We start from the raw sequence: 22759 nt of genomic DNA, 5'->3' as shown, positions 1-22759 counted from the left end.
GTCTGGGGTCCGCCAACTGCTGTCTGCACCCTGCATGCCCACATCTGCCAGCCACTGCTTTTTCCTGCTAGGACCCCTCAACCCCTCTCTGTAGGCCTCCAACTCTGCCCCTCTTACCTGTCTGGACGAATGTTGTCAGACTTCTGTATAGTTCATTTCTCTCTGTTCTGGTTGTTTTTTTGTTTGTTTGTTTCTAAATTTTTGTTCTCCTTAGTTTTGGTTGTACGAGGAGGCACAGTGTGTCTACCTACACCTCCATCTTGGCTGGAAGTCCAGGAGCCCTATAATTTTCAATTCTCCAAAACACAACCCCATTTGCCCTACCCTTGTAGGACTCTGGGTCAGAAAGGCTTTCTGGGTGTTCTCTGTCTCACTTTTGTTCTTCATATTATAGACTTCATGTCTATGTTTGTTTACATGATGTTTTGAATAAGATGGTGAAACACAACAACCTGAAGGACTTATGGGGATAGAGAGATCTGGCCACCAGGAGATGTGGAAGAAGCATGTGGGCAGGTGGAGAGTCTAGGGAGGCTCTGGACTGGAATGTGCATCTTTTCCATCTTTCTTTTCTTCTCTTTTTATCTTCTTTTCCAAATATGTGCAAAACAGCATCCTCTATAGTCCCTCCTGCCCAGAACAAAGCCTCATACTCCCCCACCCCTAAATCCTGGTCCATGCACAGTTTTCTTCATCTGCATTCATGGAAAATGCACTTATCCAGTGGCTCAGTCCAGGAAACTTTGAAATTATTCGACTCCTCTTTCTCTCTCCCAACTGCTCACCCATAACTTCTGCAAATTCCATCTGTCTTGCTCTCAAGTTGGGTCTACCACTACCCATTTCTGGTAGCATTCAGATATTTCCATTCTAGTTTAGCTGTCCATCAGTTTTTTTCTGGATTACTGGGAGAGTCTCCTAACTCACAGGTCCCCAAAGTTTCTAGATTCACAGAGCCTTGCTGTCTGAACTCTAGGCTTCAAAAATAATAATAATAAAAAGAATTAACCATCCCATTTATTAAGTAGTTTGCTGCCAACAAATTTAAAAGCATTATGCCTATAGCAGACTGGCCCCCAAAAGAGATTAGGTGCTGATCCTTGAAGCCAGTAAATCTTACTGTTTCATTCAGGACAGGGTCTTTGCATGAGTGATTGAATCAAGGATCTATATGTGGGAGGTCACCCCGGATTATCAGAGTGACCCAAACCATAAATGCAACCCTTGTACCCCTGTAAATGGAGACAGAAGGAGGTTTGGTGCAGACCAGAGAGGAGGAGGTGGTGTGATGGTGGAGGCAAAGACTGAAGCGGTGCCACCACCAGCTAAGCAATGCCTGCAGCCAGCCAAAGCTTCAAGAGGAAAGGAATGAAATCTCCCCCCACAGCCTCCAGAGGGTGTGGTCCTGCTGACACCTTAATTTGGCCCAACGATACCCACTGCAGACTCCTTACCACCACAACTGTGGGTAATAAATTCCTGCTTTTTGAAATCCACCCAGTTGTGACCACTTGTTAGAACAGCTTCAGGAGAAACATTCCAATAAAGCTATACATTGTACAATGATACAATGTTCCAACAATTAACTAGATATTTGAAAAGTAATACATGTAAATTTAAAATATATTCATATTTTACTCTTAAATTAAGAGTAAAACTACCTGTGAATATGTGACCATTGGGCACTGTACAACATGTCACACCTTAAAATCATATTGAACCCTGACAGCCTTATTTCCTATTCCAGATCAATTTTCAAGCAGTGCTTGCCTCTTATTACAGATATTGCAAAAAAACTCAGCTTCACAGCAATATAATAACATAGAAAAGAATACAGCATGACTCAACATTGAAACTGTGGGCTATATGCTAGGTAGAAGTGCACACACTGTCTAACAGATGTCAAGTATCACTGTAAATCCTTCCAAATGTTAAAATACCCTGCTACACCCTATGAGTTTGTGGTGGTGTCAGGGGGGCTCCCCAGTGTACCCTGTGAACCACAGTCCGAATCAGCTTACCTGCTGCCACCCTTGCCCCTCTAAAATTTGTCAACACAGCCACCATGATGATCCTTTCAAAATGTACATCAGATCCTGTCCTCCTTCTGTTCAAACCCTCCCAGGGCTCCTCATTTTTCTCAGAGTCGAAGACAATATTGCAACAATAACCTGTGAGACCTTACCAATATCAAGGGTCAGAAATCATTTTCTATGAGGAAGCAGACAGTAAGTATGTTAGTCTTTGTGGGCCAGGTTGTCTATCTCAACTACTCAACTCTCAATTATAGCAACTTACTCTATATACAGGGTGGGGCCCAAGCAGGTGTACAGTTGTGAGTACAGGAAACAGTTTATTCTTATGTTAGTATTTATTAATTATTGTATTATTTTCCAAACAAACAACTGTATACTTACTTTTGCCCCACCCTGTGTAGGTCAGTAGCATGTCAGCCCTCGCTCACAGTCACAAGAGTGGTTAGTGTGAGCACCACTAACCAGGGCAAGAGAAACGGAGGCAGCCCATGCCAAAGTGGGCTGATTGCACACATCTCCTCCTTAGGCTTGGGGCACAGTGTAACTCAACACAGTGCCTTTTGCACAGACCTCTTTTTAAATATAACTGATTATTTTTACTTATCATAAGTGACTATCGCTTTCCATGGTTTTATAAAATGTCATTGTATGGACAGAATTTATCTAGTTATTCTTCATTATTAGAAATGTAAGCTGCTGTCTACTTTTTCACTACTATAAATAATGCTGGGACTAACATCTCAGAACATATATTACTGAGCACTTACTCAAACGTCTGGTATGTGGAAAGGAGGTTTCAGAAATGTGCTGAAAGATTACATGAATGTAATTTTTTCCATATTTGAAAGTATTTCCTTAGACTCTTGTAGAATTAACAGGTATGAGCGTTTTCTATGTAATTAAAGTTATATTTCAAAAGAACTGTGCTTTTGGGAACACAAGAAACATTTTTTAAAATATGTAATCTTTATTATATTGTTTCCATTACCATTCAGTCCCCTTATACCTCCCTCACCCCAGCAATCACCACACTGTACTCCATGCCCATGAGTTCTTTTTCCTTTTTGCTCACCCCCTCCCCCCACTAGCCTCCCTTCCTCCACTAGCTGTCATTTGTTCTCCATCTATGACTCTGTTTCTGTTTTGCTTGTTAGTTCAGTTTGTTCATTAGATTCCCCATATTAGTAAAATCATATGGTATTCATCTTTCTCTGACTGGATCATTTCACTTAGCATAATGTTCCCCAGGTCCATCCATCCTGTTTGTTGCAAGGGTAAAATTTTCTTCTTTTTTATGGCTGAGTAGAATTCCATTGTGTAAATGTCCCATTATTGTTTTATCCACTCATCTACTGATGGGCTTTCAGGCCACAAGCAACATTTTTAAAGAAAGATTTATATCTTCTAAAAATGCGAACATCTCTTTGAAAGTGTTTATAATGTGCTCAAGATACTTTTTTAGTTCATATAATAGTCAGCATCAATCCCTATGAGGTGGGTTTTATCAAAATTGCCATTGAGTCAGACTCAAAGAGGAGTCATCCCAACAATGAGAAACCGAGACAAATTTCCCTTTGCTATTCCAGAGAACTTGCGAGTTATCATAGATTTGTATTATTATTATTATTCATTATTTTACTTCTTTTATTTTATTAATATTTTTATTTCTCTCTTTTCCATTTAGTTTTCTTCATTTTTTGTATTTAATTGCATTGTTTGAATGGTTTTCCTTGTTCTCTCTTTCTAGTGTATTTTTAATTCTCCTTCTTTCATTTTACTTGCGTTCCAATAGCATACTACTCTAGGTCCTGTACTTCCCATTCTTGTTATACAGATCACATAGATTCTGTCATATGATTGTTGCTCCATTACTATTATAAATAATTGTTGTTTCATAAAATTTTAAATACTACACAGCACTCCCAGATCACTGTCTTCTGGAACTTTGTTGTTTTTGTGGTTAACTCTATTCTCTCGCACACTATACCTATTTTCTATTCTTTACTCTCACTATATCTCATAATCTGACCTCCCACAGGCTCACTGTTTTCTGAATCCAACTCACAATCCTTCCTCCTCATAACAAGAGTCTTATCTTTTTCTACCCTGCCTTAAAAGTGACCAGTTGGGTGAAATATCAGGGTTAACACTATGCTTACTCAAAAATCTCCTAGCTCTTCTCTACAGGTTGGTACTTTAAGCTCCATAGAATACACTTCTGCTGTCTTAATCCATTTTGCCTCCCCCCTCTAACTGATCACATAAAAGAGTAGGTGGGAACTGTGAACACCAGTATACCCACTAGAAGAGAGAACCCACCAACAAAGGAACCATCTAGATAATAACAGAAGAAGGTGAAGGAGTGAGTGGAAGCCATACTATCCTCCACCCAGGACCAATCTGGAATTACAACTAAACAGTGGAGAAATTACTTAGCTGAAATCAACTGAACAATAGCAAGTGAGAAGCCTCCAAACTCTGGACCAACAGAAGAACCAGCTTCAACACAACCTGTCCACACCTGCACAACAGAATACAAGACATGGTGGGCAGAGTGACCCTCAGTTAACCTGTTGGAGGGAAGGACCCACCAAAAAAAAGACCCAACAATCAAAACCCAAAGACATACAGAGAGCCAACATGAAGAGTATCCCAAGAGCAGCAAATCCAGGAGATCAAGGAGACTGCACTATTGAATCTCACAGGTTTCCTACCATAGAAGTTCATACCATAAGCCCAGGGAGTCAGAACAGATCAATTTAAGAAGCAGAGGCTAACAAGAAGAGTCTCACAAACAATGGGAAAACAAAGAAACACACCCAAAATGAAAGAAAAGAAGGAAGCCTCAGAAAGAATCCTAAATGAAATAGAGGCAAGCCAACTATCAGATATTGAGTTCAAAGCAGTGGTTATAAGGAAGATAAATGAGATTACAGAGAATTACCAAAAACTACAGGGAAATTACTATGAACTCACTACAAATTATATCAACATGAAAAAGGAAATAGAAACTATCAACAAGGGCCAAGAGGAAATGAAAAATACAATTTCTTAACTGAAGGACACAATAGTAGGAATCAAAAGCAGGCTAGATGAAGCAGAAGATTGAATTAGCAAGCTGAATGACAAGGCAGAAACAAACACCCAGATAGAGCAAGAAAAGGAAAAGAGACTCAGAAAGAATGAAGAGGTGTTAAGGGAACTGCAGGACAACATGAAACAATATTATCCATATAACAGAGATACTAGAAAGAGAAGAAGAAGAGCAAGGGATAGAAAACCTGTTTAAAAAGTAATAATGGAAAACTTCCCTAATTTGATGAGAGGAAAAGTCACACAAATCCAGGAAACACAGAGAGTCCCAATTAAGAGGAACCCAAAGAGGCCCAGCTCAAGACACATCATAATTAAAATGGCAAAATTCCAAGACAAAGAAAGAATCTTAAAGGCAGCAAGGGAGAAACAGGAAGTAACATATAAGGGAGCCCCCATAAGACTAGCAGCTGACTTCTCAATGGAAATACTCCAAACCAGAAGGGAATGGCAAGGAATATTCCAAGTAATGAAAAGAAAAGACCTGCAACTGAGATTACTCTACCCAGCAAGGCTCTCAATGAAAATGAAAGGCCAAATAAGGAGCTTCTCAGACAAAAAAAAGCCTCAAAGAATACACCTCCTCCAAACCGGGTCTGCTTTAAGAAAAGGAAAGAGTGAAAGAGAGAAAGAGGAACACAGGCACAAAAAAAATGGTAATCAGTAAGTACCTATCAATAATAACCTCAAATGTAAATAGATTAAATACTCTAATCAAAAGACACAAAATAGCTGAATGGATAAGAAAGCACGACTCACACATATGCTGCCTACAAGAGACCCACCTCAGAACAAAAGACCTACAGAGACTGAAAGTGAAGGGCTGGAAACAAATATTTCAAGTAAATGCACAGGAAAATAAAGCTGGGGTAGCAATACTCATATCAAACAAAATAGACTTCAAAAAAAGGGCCTAAAAAGAGACCCAGAGGTCACTTCATAATACTCAAGGGAAGAATCCATCAAGAAGACATAAACATTGTAAATATATATGCACCCAACATAGGAGCACCCAAATACATAAGGAAAATCTTGGAGGACTTCAAGAAAGATGTTGACAGCAACATAGTTATAGTAGGGGATTTTAACACCCCACTGTCAAAAATGGATAGATCTTCCAAACAAAATATCAACAAAGATATTGCGGCATTGAACAATGCCCTAAATGAAATGGACTTTACTGGTATTTATAGAACCTTTCATCCCAAAGAACCAAAGTACACATTCTTTTCAAATGCACATGGTACATTTTCAAAGATTGACTACATGATAGGACACAGGACAAGCCTCAACAAATTCAAGAAAATTGAAATCATATCAAGCATTTTCTCCAACCACAAAGAACTGAAACTAGAAACCAACCTTGAGGAAAAATACCCAAAACACTCAAACTCATGGAGATTGAATAGCATGCCATTAGGCAATGGATGGGTTAAGAATGAGATCAAGGAAGAAATCAAAAAGTTTCTGAAAACAAATGAAAACGAACTCGCAACAACCCAAAAGTTATGGGACACAGTGAAGGCAGTCCTGAGAGGGAAGTTCATAGCAATACAGACCTACCTAAAAAAGATAGAAACATTTCAAATAAACAACCTAACCCTACACCTACAAGAACTCAAGGAACAAAACAAAGACAGCCCAGGGCAAGTGGAAGGAAATAACCAAGATCAGATCAAAATTAAATGACACAGAGAGTAAAAGTACAATTCTAAGGACCAAGAAATACAGGAGCTGGTTCTTTGAAAAAATAAACAAAATCGACAAACCTTTAAGCAGACTCATCAAGAAAAAAAGAGAGGGGACCCAAATAAACATAATCAGAAATGAAAGAGGAGAGACTACAACTGATACCACAGAAATACAAAGCATTGTAAGAAATTACTATGAAGAACTATTTGCCAAGAAATTTGAAAACCTGGGTGAAATGAACAAATTTCTAGAAAAATATAATCTTCCAAAACTCAATGAAGAAGAAGCAGAAAGCCTGAACAGACCAATAACAGCTGATGAAATTGAAGCAGTAATAAAAAAACTACCAACACAGAAAAACCTTAGACCTGATGGTTTCACAGGAGAATTCCATAAAGCATTTAAGGAAAAGCTAACCCCTATCCTTCACAGACTATTCCAAAAAATCCAAGAAGATGGAAGACTCCCAAACTCTTTTTATGAAGTGATCATCATCCTAATCCCAAAACCAGATAAGACTTAACAAAGAAAGAAAACCTCAAGCCAATATCGCTGGTGAACATACACACTAAAATGCTCAACAAAATAGTGGAAAACCACATCCAGCAATACATTAAAAAGATCATACACCATGATTAAGTGGGATTCATCCCAGGGATGAAAGGATGGTACAATAATCACAAATCAGTAAATGTAATACATCACATAAACAAAAGTAAAGACAAAAATCACATGATCATATCAATAGATGCGGGAAAAGCATTTGATAAGGTGCAGCACCCATTTATAATAAAGACACTCAGCAAAATGGGAGTAGAGGGAGCATTCCTCAATGTAATAAGGCCATATATGTAAGACCTACAGCCAATATCATACTCAATGGGCAAAAACTTAGAGCTTTCCTACTAAGATCAGCAACAAGGCAAGGATGTCTGCTTTCACAATTCTTATTCAACATAGAATTGGAAGTCCTAGCCACAGTTTTCAGACAGGAAAAAGAAATAAAAGGCATCCAAATTGGAAAGGAGGGCGCAAAACTGTCATTGTTTGACATGACATGACAATGTGCATAGAAAATCCTATTGACTCCACTAAAAAACGAATCAGCCTAATAAGGGAATTTGGCAAAACAGCAGGATACAAAGTCAATATTCAGAAATTAAAGGCATTTTTGTATACCAACAATGAAATATCAGAAATAGAAATCAAGAAAAAATTCCATTTGATATAACAAAAAGAAAAATAATGTACCTAGGAATAAACCTAACCAAGGAGGTAAAAGACCTGTGTACAGAAAAAAAACTATACAATACTGAAGAAAGAAATTAAGGAAGACACAAAACAAATGGAAGCATGTACCATGCTCATGGATTGGAAAAATTAACATCATCAAAATGTCCATACTACCCAAAGCAATTTATACATTCAACTCAATCCCTATTAAAGTACCAATGACATATTTCACAGATATAGAACAAATAGTTCAGAAATTTATATGGACCCATAAACAACCCCAAATAGCTGCAGTGATTTTGAGAAAGAAGAACAAAGTAAGAGGGATCACAATATCTGATATCAAACTGTATTACAAGGCCACTGTAGTCAAAGCAACCTAGTACTGGCATAAGAACAGACAAATAGACCAATGGAACAGATAGAAAGCCCAGAAATGAACCTAAGTTTCTATAGTCTATTAATATTTGACAAAGGGAGAAGCATAAAATGGAGTAAAAATGGCCTCTTCAACAAATGGTGTTGGGAGATTTGGACAGCTACATGCAAAAAAATGAAACTTGATCACCAACTTACACCATACACAAAAATAAATTCAAGGTGGATAAAAGGCTTAAATATAAGCCATGACACCATAAAAGTCCTAGAGGAAAACATTGGCAGGAAAATATCAGACATTCCACGCAGCAATATTTTCACTGATATGTCCCCTACAGCAAGGGACATAAAGGAAAGAATAAACAAATGGGACCTCATCAAATTAAAATGCTTCTGCACAGCTAAAGAAAACAGCATCAAAATGAAAAGAGAACCAACCATATAGGAAAACATATTTGCCAATGATACCTCAGACAAGGGTTTGATATCCAAAATATATAAACTCCACTCCAGGAAACACGACTCCTCTCCAGGAAAATAAAAAACCCTATTAAAAATGGGCAAAGGACTTGAACAGACACTTTTCCAAGGACAGACATACAGAGGGCCCAGAGACATATGAAAAGATGCTCAGCATCACTAGCCACCAGAGAGATGCAAATTAAAACCACAATGAGATACCATTTCACACCAATGAGAAGGACTATCATAACAAATCAACAAACAACAAGTGTTACAGAGGATGTGGAGAAAAGGGAACTCTAGTACACTGTTGGTGGGAATGTAGAATGGTGTAGCCACCATGGAAAACAGTATGGAATTTCCTCAGAAAACTAAAAATGGAGCTGCCTTTTGACCTGGCAATTCCACTGCTAGGATTACATCCTAAGAGCCCTGAAACACCAATTCAAAAGAACCTATGCACCCCCATGTTCATAGTAGTCCAGTTTACAATAGCCAAGTGCTGGGAGCAACCTAAGTGCTCATCAGTAAGTGAATGGATCAAAAACCATGGTACACTTACACAATGGAATACTACGCAGTAGAAAGAAAGGAGCTCTTACCCTTTGAGAGAGCATGGATGGAACTAGAGAGCATTATGATGAGTGAAGTAAGCCCGGCAATGTGGTACAAATACCATATGATCTCACCTTTAACTGCAATACAATCCTCAAAAAAAAAACCAAACAAACAAAATATAACCAGAGACATTGAAATTAAGAACAATCTGACAGTAACCAGAGGGGAGGTGGGAGGGGATAAAGGAGGGGAAGGGCAGGGAAGGGTTTTCAGGAACAACTATAAAGGACACATGGACAAAACCAAAGGGCAGTAGAAGCAAGTGAGGGAGGTAAGGATGGCTGGAGTGGGGTGGGGAGTGGTGGAGGGTTAAATGAAGACATCTGTACTTAAACAGCAATAAAATCATTTTTAAAAAAGAAAAAGAAATTTCTGTACAACATGGAAAAATTGTAGGAAAAGAAAGCATACACCTTTAAGAACAACTTGTCTTTTACTATGATTCTGACACATGCACAGGTAACTGCTTGAAATAAATGCTAATGACATAATCAATATTCCTCTTTGTCCTATTAAGCTATTACTATTTTCATGAAAAGTTTACTTCATTTTCAAAATATAGAACATGGAAGCTTATAGAATTTCTTAAGCAATACAGAGCCTATTGCCAAATATTAGACTTTAATTCAAGTCTTTAATCTCATTCTGAGACAGAATTACAAATGTTTAGTTCAGGAAACCACTTGGTTCCCTTTCTCAACTGTTACCCATGAAAGTAGGCCTGGATTCATCTTAGCCTGTGGTGATAGCTACTAATTACTGTGAATTATTATAGTATCAGAAAGAAGGTTCTTTTACTTAAATTTACATTTACCTCTGGCTTACAATAGTGGTGAATATATGTTAAATTCATCATCAGTCCAAGTTCTTCATTCTGTTCTCGGATTTTGTTTAAAAGATCCAAGAAGGAAAAACGTTCTTCTGGAGCAAGTTTCTCTTCAAAACTCTGTCAGAGAGGGTGAAATAGAAAACAGACAAGGTATACTTAAAATCCTTCATTACGTGACCCATTTACTCAAGCCCTGTGATGCTGACAAAAGAGGGGCTAAGCAGAGTCCCTTGTAAAACCTCAGGAACCCACTTTAGTGGTCATAAAGTAGGGACTGGAGCCGTTGGAAAAATTGCACAGAAAGGAGGAGGAATATAGGACAAAATTTACAGTAATTGCAAATGTGGGTGGGGAGTCTATTTATTCATTCAACAAAGATTTGTTTAGCTGGGATGGGAGTAAAAGATAGAAAATTGTACTTGAACAATAATTAAAATAAAATTATTTTTAAAAAAGAAAAAAAGATTTGTTTAGTATTTCTTAAAAGATTTTATTCACCATTTTTAGAGAGGGGAAGGAAAGCAACAAGGGAAGGAAACCACATGCCCCCATCAAGGGACTAGCCTGCAACCCAAGCATGTGCCCTGACTGGGAATTGAGCCAGCAACCTTTTTGTTCACAGGCCAGCACTCAATCTACTAAGCCACACCAGTCAGGGCATACTTTTTAGTTTCTAATTTCTGAAAGTACCTTATATACACCCTAAATCATCACAACCATTAGAGATCTGGATAAACCGAGGATCACAAATGTCAGTTACTAAAGATATGATTGCTACATGGCTAAAAAGGTCACTAGTTTTATCATTCTGGGGACAATCATACTCTAACCAAGTTTATATCCACAAGCATTTACAATTCTGAAAACTTCCACATAATAAAAAATCTGTTAATATTATTAGTAAATTGCTATTCACCAAAATATGGAAGTTAGCACAGCACAGTTTGCAAACTTACAATTAGGCACAATAAAATTTGGTGCTAAAACATAAAATATTGTCTTGCATTTATGAAAAATATACAATACGGGTGTAATAGCTGAAAAGTATTACTGGTACAAATACCTACGGACATGGCAATATACAAAAAGTGGCATAAATCTATCAGAAACCAGGAAAACAATATTGGTCTTGTGCTTTCAATTTGTGAAAAGACACAGCTTGAGGTGGGAACAAACTTGGTCAGTTAACACAAGTCTAGACCTAAACACAATAGGGTTTTCAGAAAGTGTGGGAACTAGCAAAGAGTAGACTATTGCATGGGAGTGAATCCAACATGAGCTAAAAAATAGAAGACAGAGGTGCCAAGGATATTTGGAGCAACAAGCAGCTAAGTGAGTGTTGACACTATAAAATCTACCAGTGTCTGGAAGGGCCCCAGGTACCATGTAGGAACTGAAGGCACCAGGGACCGGTTTCATGGAAGACAATTTTTCCTCAGACAAGGGTGGGGTTGGGGGAGACAGGAGGTGGAGGTCAGGCAGTAATGCTAGTTGCCTCCTTGGACCTGGAGGAGGCAGGTAACAGACCCCTGATTGAAGGGATTCTAGTCTTTAATTAAAACAAAAGCGAGAGTTTTGGAAGGTGAGGCTCACTTGGTTAGAGCATCGTTCCATAAAGGTTGTGAGTTAGATTCTTGCATGGGGCACGTGCCCAGGTTGCAGGGATGGCCCCCGGTTGGGGCAGCATCCATGCCAAACCAAAGACAACCGTTCCATGATTCTCTCCCACTCTCCTTCCTGTCTCCTCTGTCTAAAATCAATGAGTATGTCCTTATGTGAGGATAAAAAAAGGGGAAAGTAACAACCGGGTCCAGTGGTAGATGGACTGAGAATGTTTCATTGGGACAAGTCCTACTTATCCCAATGGGAACAACAGACAGGAAGTGGGTCTGTGGGACAAGACAAGGCCCTCACTATAAACAGAAAGCTTGATGTCAAAGTAGAGCTAGATGCTGAGTTCAGAGTGCTAGACTAACCTTCTTTAGGTTCCTCCTCCTACATTTAAGATACCTTTAGAGTTTAAGATGATGCTGAGTGAGCAAGAAATAGTAATCGGACAGAACTGTGGGGAGAACAGTTATAAAGACTGGGCATAGGTAAAGACCAAATTAAGAATTTGTTTAGATAGAATTGAATGTTTGAACAGCATTTTAAGATGTAAACATTTTCCTGTTCCCAGAATTTATCTCATCAATCCTTCTCCCAATCTTACACCATCCATTAATTTGTTTAGATAGAATTGAATGTTGGAACAGTATTTTAAGATGTAAATATTTCCCTGCTCCAGAGATTTATCTCACCACATCTTTCCCCAATCTTACACCACTCATCCTAAGCTGCAGTAATGGTAATCCAGAGCTATGGATTCCCTTGATTCCATGGGAACACAGAAAAAGGAGACTGCTCTGGCATATGTTTTTAGCCTCACATTACATACTACTATCGCAAAAGTTGCCCATCTGAGAGGCATGAAGCTTAGGGGGAAGACTTTCAATAAAACTTTTAAGTTTAAGCCACATCTTTGCACTGCCACACCCCCTCACAATTTCCTCTCAGATTAGTGTCATAACCCACCTTCAAAAAATCTCTTATGTCACAATAGGAAAAGTAGGCCTATAAAAGAAAAATGTCTGTTTGCAGATCCTATCTATGACCTACCATCTCGTGGGCTCTTGGCATCTTGTATCACAAACTTCCTGCACATGGCACTGATGAGTGCCGAGGCAGATTGACCTAGGTACCTCTAAAGACTTACCATAGAAAACAATAACTAGATCCATAGATTTCCTCCCCAAAAGCAGCTTCATCTACAAACAGGGTGAGACAAATGTAGGTTTCTCATTGTGAATATGAAACAGTTAATTCCTGTATTATTATTTATTAATTATTGTATTATTTTCCAAACAAACAACTTTACACCTTCTTTGGCCCCACCCTGTGTAGGTCAGTAGCATGTCAGCCCTCACTCACAATCACAAGAGTGGTTAGTGTGAGCACCACTAACCAGGGCAAGAGAAACGGAGGCAGCCCAGGCCAAGGTGGGCTGATGGCACACATCTCTCCCTTAGGCTTGGCGCACAGCGTAACCCACCACAGTGCCTTTCACACAGACCTCTTTTTAAGTGTCTCCACAATGCCCATCAGGACAAGTTGGTTTGTGATGCTTTAAGTAAAGTCATCAGGAGAAAAACATGCAATATGTCTTACAATGATAGAATCTTTAAAAATTTCACTAGGAAAAAGACATGTGGACAAAAGCAGAGCATTGATACAGGGCATGGATGCAGTCTACGTTCTACAAACATACCAATGAGTGATAAAGATGAGCTGATATGACATGAAACAAAGTGGAAAATACATTTAAGATTATTCTGTCTACTGAACAGAATCCCTGGCAGTTTCTGGAGTACCTAGCACACACATTCTGTTAATGCAAAAATGAGGCCACAGCGTGTCAACTCGTTTCTCACAGAAACTGAAAAATCCACATGAATGTCCTTTTCCTGCACACTTTCACCTTGCCTCTTCCCTATTCTCTGTGAATGGCCTTGACTTTCTCTAACTAGTCTGCTCTTCATTTCTGCCTGGCCTTGCACCCAAACATGGCAGACAGAGAATCCTAGAGCCCCAAAAATTCTACAGTGGCTGTTTGCAAGGGGGAGGAGACTACAGTAACTGCCACACCGGGCACACTTTATGTGAGAAGGAAAAAGGAGAATACCGTGAATGCCTCTGCTGTATAAAAGGACAGGATGGCAGCATTGCTTCAGAAGCCAAGGAGCCACAGAAGGCAAACTCTGGTCCAGAGAACTGCAACCACAGGCTGGGAGTGGCAAGGTTTGCAAGGAGCTCAGTCCTAGCTCTTTGGCATTTGCTTGTAAGGGGCAGAGTCCATTTGGGGAAGCCTCAGACACTGAGGGGAAGAACTGGCTGCTCACAGGTGACAGGACATAACACCCAAGAGAGTGAGAATGCAAGATCAAGGCTCATCTCAGAACAATGCCAAGAATGAAGAAGAAAAAGCAAAGGAGAGCAGGAGAGAGATACAAGTCCAAACTGGCCCTGACCAGCCCAGCCCAGGGAAGGTAGGATTCAAGGAGAAGGAATTTAGAGTGGGAAGCCTTGGGTCACATAATTCTTCACAATGTACACTCAGCCAACTTTATTTAACTCTTTAGCCCTTAATCCCTTAACTCCTAAAGGATTAACTCCTTAATCCTTTTCTCTGTTCCTCCAAAGATGCAGTAAATTCAATAATCAGATGGTCTCATGAAACCTCAGAAAAACTGTGATTGTGCAACCTATAGGCCCCTTTCTTTCTTCCGGAGGATATTAATAATATACATAATGATAAACATATATGTTATACAATATAATATGGATAATATAAGTTACTACTATTTAATTATATTAATGAATGTCTATAAGAAATATTGAGATGATTCTTTTCCTAATGTAAGAGCATGGGGAAAGTGAGAGTATCACATCTGCCTTGTGGACGACCACATCAGCCCTCAGAGCTCAGCCATTCAGGGGTTCATTTCCCTCTCCTACAATTCCCTCCATCCAATCCTGTCTTCTTATTGGGAATCTGACTCCCTATTGGCTCTCTCATCTCTTTAAACTGCCTGCTTTGTGACATCATTCTCCCACCAAACCTACCACCACCTGGTAGAATCTTGGGGTTTCCATAGAGCAGTCTGTAAATAAATTTGGATCATCACAACTGACCAATGACCAGTAACTAGTGACCAGTGTGACCAGTGACCTTCATACTGGACACTTGTGCTCTTTGGCTCCTGCTGATCACGCATCTGGTGTTGTCTCCTCATCCTTTGCATCTACAGTTGATACTTCTCTTCTTCTCTGACCATGTCAGGTAAGAAAAGAAATTTTTTAAAATTTTGCATTAGATATTTTTGGCCCTAAATTTAGGAGTAGTAAATTTAGACTCAAAACAGCATGGATAAGGAGGAAAAATATTGATCTAAAAATCTGGAGACTTAATTTTAGTTTTGATTTCAACATTTAGTAGCTATGTGACTTTACACAGGTAACTGTCTCACAAAATCTGGTTTTTCCTCATCTACTACATTAATATGTTAGATTGGCTGTTCTTTCTAATCACTTCCTTTCTAATGCTGAGTCTTAAAAAGACACCCATATAAAAAGTAAAATCAAGACTTCCTGAGAGGGTTTCAACAAAAACAGATTGAAAACATAGGTGATATAAAAAACTTTATCTATGTAAAATATATGTATGTAGAATATGTATATATACACACACAGGATGTGTCATGTGTAATGTTTTCCCACCACTAACATTTCTGCTCGGGGATTTTAAATTGAGTGCCATTTAAGAAGTAATATATATCAGTTTTTGGAGTTTTCTATCCAGACTAGGTGAGAAGAGAAAATAGGTAGAGAGGATGAAGAGTCCTGGGCAACAGGAGGGACAATATTTAAATGAAGGAAAGTTGAGGAGTATGTTTATCAGCACAGGCCAACAGGAGGAACCTAGAGGGAGGGGGGGAACTACAAGAATGAAGGAGGAGAGCGTGGAGGAGCACTCAAGAACAAAAATGGTAGTTTGTGATGGAATGTTGAAGGATACCAAAGATTTTAAATTAAAGCAGAAATAGCATAGGGTAAAATCTGCTCAGAGTAGGGCAAAATAAAGGTGATTTTTAGCAAATGCTTACATTAATAGACCAAGAAGGAAAGTAAGGCCAGAACAGGGTACCACTAGGCAAAGGAGGTTACACAAAAAGTCACATTCTGTTGTCTGTGTTTTTCTGTCACCTTTCTGAAAACAGATGGCATTTGACAGTTGAGTGTAACATTTAAAAACTACATTTTTTAAATGTTTCCTATGATCACTATGAAATTGGTTATCTAAGGCGCTGGAATAGACAGCATTTTCAGTGTTGCACTTGATTTTTAAACCATGTAGATGTTTAGTCTATTAAAAATAAATATTTTAAATGATATGTCCTAATTCAAATCAGAAAGACTAATTCTTTTACATGATATGTTCTGTGATAAAGCTGGTTTTCATCTTTATACTTATTTTCTTCCTAACACAGAGAACATTCTGATAAACTGCCACCATCTCTTTTTAAATCTTAGCTACCTAAGAAGAAAAAGAAAAGTCAAGCCCCACATGTCTAATTCACATTTATCTAGAAACAATTTTGTGGGGTCTCTTGGGGATTCCTACATTAAGTTTTTTCTAATGGGAATCTGGTGATGATGGTTTTTAAGGCTTTGGGTATGACACATTCCTGGATGTGGAAGGCCATTATAACCTAGGTTTTAAGATAAATATAAAAAGCTTCATGATATTTTATAGTGTTCTCTTGTGTTTGTTACATGGCTATATTAATTGGAATATGTATTTCCACTGGACTCACTATCTGTTACTTGCCGGGTAATATTCAGATGAACATGAATGAGCACATTAATGGAATCCCTTTATCCTTTATTGTCTTCTTTATAGCTGTTTTCACTGAAATATTTGTCTATATTGGAGTTACCTGTGCATCCACATTTATTGCATTTTGCTACTTGTTATGCAATTTTTACTGATATGTCTTCTCTGTCCCTATGTATAGCTGGGAATTCCTTCAAAATCACCTTTCATTCTGGGCTGCATTTTGGTTACAGTACACACTAAAATAAAATAACAATGTTCACTTTTATAGTATTTCAGGCATAAACAGAACTTCATTTATTACTAAATTTATTATGCTTTGATCCCACTACACTCCTCAGTTTTGATTTATATATCTATATCTATATCTGTATCTATATATATATATATCTTTTTAGTGCTTTGATATGTCTTTCATTTTTTTTCTTTGATATTTAAGAACATATACATCACATGTAATATACCACTTGTTCATGTATGAATTATTGCTGCTGTTATTATTACAAGCACTTTATAGAGGAGTAGCCTAAAGCTCACTTCTTTCGAAAAACACTTCTTGAGAAACACACTCTCACATAGTCATTTTGAGAACAAATCAGAAATAAGGCTTCAAAAGGGTAAGAATAACTCTTTATAGTTACCAACTGGACTGAGCTACATGTGAATTCTAAGAATAACATATAAACTGGTCAGACAAAATGACACACTGAGATTATAATGGTAAGAGCCGTACTGTTTACGCTTGGACAAAAAAAAATCACCTATAGTAGAGTTTTATTGCTCCCAGTTAATGGTTGTGTAATACTCCGAGCACAGTCCAGGCAATGCAGTCAGGATGCCATGTGGCCTGGGAATAATCTGACATAATGGAAGAACTCTACAAGTCTGTCTAACCTCTCTGAGCCTCAGTTTCCTCACTCAGAAAATGAGAATGTTAGAACACAGATTCTCTGAAGACCACTAGCTCTAAAACTATTCAATTCTAGGAAACAGCATACAAATCAACGCTAGTGCAGCCTCAAGAGAACGACAGGGCAAGGAGAGGTTGCTTCTAGTCTGGAGAACAATATGTGAACCACATAAATTGGGGCTTCTGCACATTTTTGCTAAGTTGGGAGCAAGGGCAGTGAATACAGAGAATAGCAAACTGCTCCAGCACTCACAACACAATAAACTGATTTGTGATACAGCAGTAAGTATTGGTATTAGAAGCTTACTGATAGCAACAGCCTTAACATAATGGTATTCTTCAAAGACAGTGAGAGTTCATCAATCTCATTGATTTCTTTCATGGCTCTCTTGTTCCCCACAGAGAATTTCCAAAATCGACCTTTCCTTGGAAATTCAGATTCTCTGCACCTCTCTCTTCCTCTAGTGAGTAATGCAAATTCCCTAACAGGCAGTGTCTGCAATTTCTCCAGAGTCCCTGCTCCAGCTGTCAGTTCAGCATGGCTATTACCATCAGCCTCTGGCACCTCATTCCAACCACTCATGGGCAGTGCCTGCCTTAACCAACATGCTCGTGCAACTATGTTGTCTGGAGGTGCTGGCCAGAGCCAGATCTCTACCTCAACTGCTTCCAATCCTGGTACTTTTGAGTGGGCTATCACAGGAGGGTCTAAAAAGAAGCCATCATCACTCAGAGATTTCAATGTGACTGTCATTGATCAGGAGACAGCTGTTTCTTCCTTGTCCATGGCATCCCAGTATGATACCACTTCAGATGCCACCAACATGCACCATCTGTGTCCATCACTTTCTGCCCAAGTTGTTCAGGCAGCACCATCTCAGATTGCAAATCAGGAACATGGCCTGTCACTTCCCTACCAGGGGGTAATTCAAGGATATTACTGTAATCAAGGCCCCCTGGGGCTTCTGCCATCTGGAGAGCTCGCCCCCTACCTCCAATCCTATGGCTCTGTTTCTTACACGGAGAGCAGGGCCTCTGTCCCTCAACCAGAGTTGGTCATGGTACTAAAGGAGATTCAGCCCACAAATATGATACCACCAGCCTCCATGTCAGGAATCTACTCTTCTGTGTCTGCTCAACCTACAACACAGACAAGTTTTCAAGGTGAGTACAAAGAACAAGAAGGAAGAGGGATAAGGTCAGCATTACAATATAGGGTCAGTCAGTCACTGGGAAGTGGTGAGTCCACAAATAGGTAGAATTTAAGTGTTGTCACATAAAAACTACCATCCTCAGTCAGTGCTCTCCAATTTCAGAGTCTTCATGAGAACACCTAATAGAGGTGGAAAGATGGGGTACTGCAATGGCCATATATGCTCCATGTATGAGAACCAAAAGAGTGGACCAAGGGATACCACCCTCTTCACTGCCTTACCTGATTAGTCGCTCTGTACTACCACTGCAATGAACTCCCTTCCCTGATTTACTGCCTTAGTCTATTTGTAAAGGGATTTCAGAACTCTTACTGTGACCATGCCAGTTTCACTGTCCCTCACTTCCTTGCTTTATGCCAGGTTGCAGGACCTTGTGTTCCAAGATCACATCCATAGCAAGCAGCCTAAGAATCTGTGTGTGCTCCCATATTTCATTAGGAAGTGCTTCATTCTCCCTTCTAGTTTGTGGTATCAACTGTTCTTCTTCTGTCAGGATAGTAGAGAGAATGGAAAAGATTCTATGTGAGAATGTTACTGTAAAACCTTATTAAAATAACTTTCACTTTTTATTTGACTCACAACAACCATGTGAAATACAAAGAAAACCATATGACATCAAATGGCCACCAATAAGGAGTAGAACCATAGCCTTCTAGTTCTTCATGTAAGGTGTTGTCTATGATCCTTAAGAGAGCTAGTAGTTCTCAGACAAGGTCAAGTTAAAGGAGTTCATCATCACCAAGCCTTTATTATGTGAAATGTTAAAGGGACTTATCTAAGAAAAAGAAGATAAAAAACATGTATAATAAAATGACAGCAAACTCACAATTATTAATAACCACACCTAAGGCAAAACCAAAAACAGACTAAGCAAACAACTAGAACAGGAGCAGAACCACAAAAATGGAGATCACATGGAGTGTTAGCAACAGGGTAGTGGGAGGAGGAGAGAGGGGGAAAAGGCACAGAGAATAAGTAGCATAGATGGTAGGTAGAAAACAGACAGGGGGAGGGCAAGAATAGTATGGGAAATGTAGAAGCTAAAGAACTTATGACACATGGACAAGAACTAAAGGGGAGAATGTGGGTGGAAGTGGGTGTGCAGGGTGGAGGGAAATGAAGAAGGGAAAATGGGACAACTGTAATAGCATAATCAATAAAATAAAATTAAAAATTAGAAAAAAGAAAAACAAGACAGCTAGTAGAAATGTCTTCCCCATTGTTGGAAGGTGCATGATTGGATGTATGGAGATCATCTTGCTTACCAGAGACTGACTTCTACTCCTTGATGCCTTTGTAGAGATGGAGAGTTCCCTGGGGATGGAGACTTCCCTGGGACTGCAACCTCCAAGCCAAACATTTTGTCTACCACAAACTGCAGACTTCCCTAAGTCTTGCACTAGCAGAAATATCCAGATACTTGAGAATAAACCACTGCCTGCACTTGGGGACATTTCAATGGTAGCTCCAGTCCAAAGTTCTAGTAATCTCCTGGCACTGCCTCCATCTCCAAGCCAAGAACAGGAAGAGAATAAGAATTTGGATGATATTAACAACAACCTTTCAAAGCCTCTCGATGCCTACCATTTTCCAATAGGAATCCAAGATTCTCCACTGCTCCCCTTAGAAGTGCCTGATATTCACCAGCTCCTGGCTAGCATTGATCCACTACTCTCAGAAAAGCAGCCTGATTGTGAAAACGATGATCTGGGAAAGAATAGCCTGAGTCTTAAATACAGTCCTAAAAACAAAGAGACACTTGAATATGGGACTGAATATAGTGATAGCTTTGCAGACATTGCTACACTGGTGGAGGATATTCACCTTCCACAGGTCTTAAATTCCTTGGATGACCTTGATCAATCCAAAGGTCCCAAGGAGGGCAAGATAAAAAAATACCAGAGCCCTCAAGTTGAACGAGCTACAGGAAAACTCAAGTGTCATTAAAGCTCTTGATCAAGCTAGGAAGAACAAACATAAAGCCTCTGAGACCATCAGTGGAGCTCCCAAGGACAAAATCAAACGTGAGAGCCCAGATTGTGTGTGCTTGGGAGAGGCGGGTATTTGCAACGTTGCATCCAGTGACGGAGCCCCTGAGAGCACAGCCAAGCATCCTAACAGCAAGCCTCAGAAAGCTGCATCCAGCAGGAACAGAAAAATTAAGAGCCATGGGCAGGAAAAGAACAAAAGAGACAAATACAGTTCCAAGAAAGGTGAAGAGAGTAAGCAGTCAGGGAAAAAACTCAAGACAGAAGAGAAGTCAACAATTGCCAAGATGAAGAGGAAGAAAAATCAGCCTGAGTTGACCCAAGAGAACTTCAAAAAGCCTCGGACTCACCTAGGAATGCAAATGCTGGAGTCTGTGCAGGTGTTTCATGCACTGGGGAAGAGGCTTGATAAGAAAACTGAACTGTCTTCCTCCCGGGCTCTAGGAAACTCAAGCAACCCCAAATGCCCCCAGTCACCCCCACTTACCAAAAGATGGCTGGATAACTTGAGTGAAGGCAAAGATCCAGAGAAAACTCAACTCACATGCCAGAAACCAGATGGCAGCGCTGAAAAAGAATGTTCATCTCCATCTCAGTACGAGCTGCCACCTCCTGGCAAGGTCAAGTTGGTACCTTTGCCTTTTCTTAACTTGGACAAGCCTCAAACTCGACCAGTTCCTCGCAGGCCACTGAGTCTGGCATCACGTCGCCCTGCTGTGGCCAATCCTGGTCAGCCTGGTTTTAGCTCTGCTCAGCCTGCTGCAGGCAATTCGTCAGGACCAACTCCTGCATCTTTGACAGGTCCTGCCAGACCAGACCAGCCAATTTCAAGCAGCTCATCCCGACCAACTTTGACCAGCCCTGCCAGGCCTGGTTCTAACTCAGCTCACCCTGAAGCAGTCAATTCATCCAGACCAATTCCTGCACCTTTGACAGGACCTGCCAGACCAGCTTGGTCACTTTCCACCAACCCATCTAGACCAGGTCTGACCAACACTACCTGCTCTAGTGTCCCTCAGTCTGCTGCTCCAAGGCCTGCCACCTCCAAAACATCAGCTTGCACTTCTTCCCAGAGGGAGCCCATTAGAATTGCTGTGACCAAGCCCCTGACCCCACCAAGGCCTCAAAACCAATATCTACTCCAGGATTTTGCCCTCCAACCAAATCCATGGAAGAAACCCACTGTCCTTGGGCTAGTCATGTCAAAGCCCATCACAAATGAGCAGAGGCCAGAGCGGGAGGCCATGAAGAGGATGGCTCAGCTAGAGCGTGAGAATGCTGCCAAATGCACCTCTCTGGGGAAAGTGCAGTATTTCATTGAAAGGGAAAAAGAAATGGAAATTTCTCGATACTATGGTTATGCAATATGAGATGTTCACATGGTTGGTGCCTTTGCATACCAACATGTTTCCATAGACACACAAACATAAATTTCTCTATTATATTTTAAAACTTAATAAAATTGAATAAGAAATGCAATAGACTTAATATATGAGTAATAAAAAGACTTCTGAGTTTTGAGATGCTGTTCACTGTGGTTTTTCTTTGGTGAGGCTACGTGAGAATGAAATACTGGAAGGTGAGTGGGAGGTTGAGGGGTAAGGGGGTGGGAACTGAGAAAAAAGGAAGGAAATTAGTCCATAGCTCCAAAGGCAAAAAAGAGGAGAAATGTTGGGGGGGGGGTTATAATTAGAAGCAAGAGGAGGGAAAAGGGTCCGAAGTTAGGGTTAAAAGAAAAAAAAATTGAATAGAGTTGAAGGTGGCAGAAGATGACCCTTGGTTGACCAAAAGAAATGTAAAATGTCTCCCGTGGAGGCTGGCCTTATGTCTCATGATCAACAGATAAGCATATACATTAGAAAACAGAAGAGGA

The 22759-nt window shown here is 39.7% G+C and overlaps 1 protein-coding gene across 1 annotated transcript; it reads left to right on the top strand.

Annotated features, from left to right (window-relative positions):
• The first annotated feature begins 15213 nt into the window (after positions 1 to 15213).
• Positions 15214 to 22256, top strand: LOC123811308 (uncharacterized protein C2orf78-like). The gene is given in 5 exon segments (XM_045827282.1): positions 15214 to 15220; positions 18087 to 18848; positions 20199 to 20761; positions 20763 to 21619; positions 21755 to 22256. Coding segments are annotated over 5 exon segments (2691 nt in total).
• The last annotated feature ends 503 nt before the right edge of the window (positions 22257 to 22759 follow it).

This window comes from Phyllostomus hastatus, unplaced genomic scaffold (assembly GCF_019186645.2).
Source record: "Phyllostomus hastatus isolate PE091 unplaced genomic scaffold, TTU_PhHast_1.1 phas_scaffold_78, whole genome shotgun sequence".
Taxonomy (NCBI): Eukaryota; Metazoa; Chordata; class Mammalia; order Chiroptera; family Phyllostomidae; genus Phyllostomus; species Phyllostomus hastatus.
The sequence above is the reverse complement of the archived record's forward strand: the minus strand, read 5'-3'. Positions and strand labels throughout refer to the sequence as shown.